Source organism: Juglans regia, chromosome 4 (assembly GCF_001411555.2).
Source record: "Juglans regia cultivar Chandler chromosome 4, Walnut 2.0, whole genome shotgun sequence".
Taxonomy (NCBI): domain Eukaryota; kingdom Viridiplantae; phylum Streptophyta; class Magnoliopsida; order Fagales; family Juglandaceae; genus Juglans; species Juglans regia.
Window position 1 is genome coordinate 6,508,451 of NC_049904.1, and position 1,614 is coordinate 6,510,064.

The 1,614-nt window shown below is 37.7% G+C and overlaps 1 protein-coding gene across 1 annotated transcript; it reads left to right on the plus strand.

Annotated features, from left to right (window-relative positions):
- The first annotated feature begins 343 nt into the window (after nucleotides 1-343).
- On the plus strand, nucleotides 344-1,269 carry LOC109016720. Its single transcript, XM_018999099.2, has one exon. The coding sequence runs from the start codon at nucleotides 421-423 to the stop codon at nucleotides 940-942; it is 522 nt and encodes a 173-aa protein (XP_018854644.1). The 5' UTR covers nucleotides 344-420; the 3' UTR covers nucleotides 943-1,269.
- Nucleotides 1,270-1,614: the final 345 nt, after the last annotated feature.

The window sequence follows — 1,614 nt, forward strand, 5'->3', positions numbered from 1 at the left end:
TTTTTTATAAAATGTGCAGTATTTTTTATAAAATGTAAAAATATTTTTTATAAAATATAAAATAGTAAATAATTAAAAATTTCTTGCAATTAATATTATATATATATATTAACACCGTAAAACTCAATGTCTACTTTTCTGTAACTTAAAAAAAAAAAAGGGAGACAAAGAAAACGAGCAATCAAAAGGTGGGACTCATGCTAAAAAGATGAGGACGCCCACTTCGTGTCGTTTCTATTGACTACGTAGTAATCTAGTTGTTTGTAACGAGAGAGAGAAAGGACACGAGAGCTTATCCATTACAGCATTATAAAAAGCAGAAATATGAAGAGTTACCAGCACGCAGAATAGAGAAGGAAAAAAAAAAAAAAAAGTCATAGAACATATTGCTATACTACTTTTAATTCAGAGCATTCATCCATGGCATCAAGGAAAACCTTCCATTCAAAGTTCAAGTCCATCTTTTCAATCTCTAATGATATCAAAGACAGCAACCCAATGGCCTCTGATATCGAGTTCGACGAAGCTGATATTTGGAGTAGTTCCATTAACCATCATGTCGCACCATCAATGGAGAACAAAAGAACATTGCCCATCTCGCGACAACCAAAGAAAGCGCCTAGGAAGATGGACAACACCGGAGACCGGACCGCCCCGCGGGCATCAGCATCGTCATCCTTGCCCCTGAACGTACCGGACTGGTCGAAGATTCTTAAAGATGAATATGAAGAGCATCGAAACAGAGACAGCGACGAAGATTTTGACGCTGCCGCCGCCGACGACGAAAGCCATGGCAATTACAGGCTTCCTCCTCATGAGTATTTAAAGAGGACTCGAGGCGCTTCTCTGTCGGTTCATGAAGGGATAGGGAGGACTTTGAAAGGGAGGGACTTGCGCCGGGTGAGGAATGCAATCTGGAAGAAAGTTGGTTTTGAAGATTAATTAGTTTAGAGAAACGTACGACATGATCATCATGATCAAGGAGCTGGATCATGATCAGAGAATTAGAATAATAGAATTGATAGGCCACTGACTGTGACTGACTGTACTGTTGATCCTTTTTTCTGGATCAGGGGCTGAATATTCATGTTCATGTATCTTCTCCGAATGTTTTTGGGTGTCTTGAGTTTTGTTATTATAATTAGAAGGATGACTGTGATGTATGTACGTACGTGGTTCTGACTCTGAGAGACTACGTAGACTAGTCTGTAGCTATCTAATGGTTTCAATGGTCATCATTAAGTTTCAGAACTTGGCCTGGATTCATTGCCATGCATGCACATTATTTCACTTCTTTCTTAAATGCCTGTTTTAATGGAAATGATTTCATCTCTTGAGTATGGATCATAAAGTGCAGATCAGGGAAACGAAATCATGAGCAAGGAGACGTGAAGTTTTGGTCACCTTGTGTTTGGTAAGAAAACTACAGATCAGAACAACCCTTTGCAATTAAAGCCAAGCCATGTACCCATCACACACACTCACACACATCTATCTATATATATATATCATGGTCTTGATTTACTCATTAGAGTCGTTGAATATAACAATAAACAATATACAAAAAAAGAAAAAACAACATAAGACAGTTTAGTTAGTTTAATGGTTTTTTTT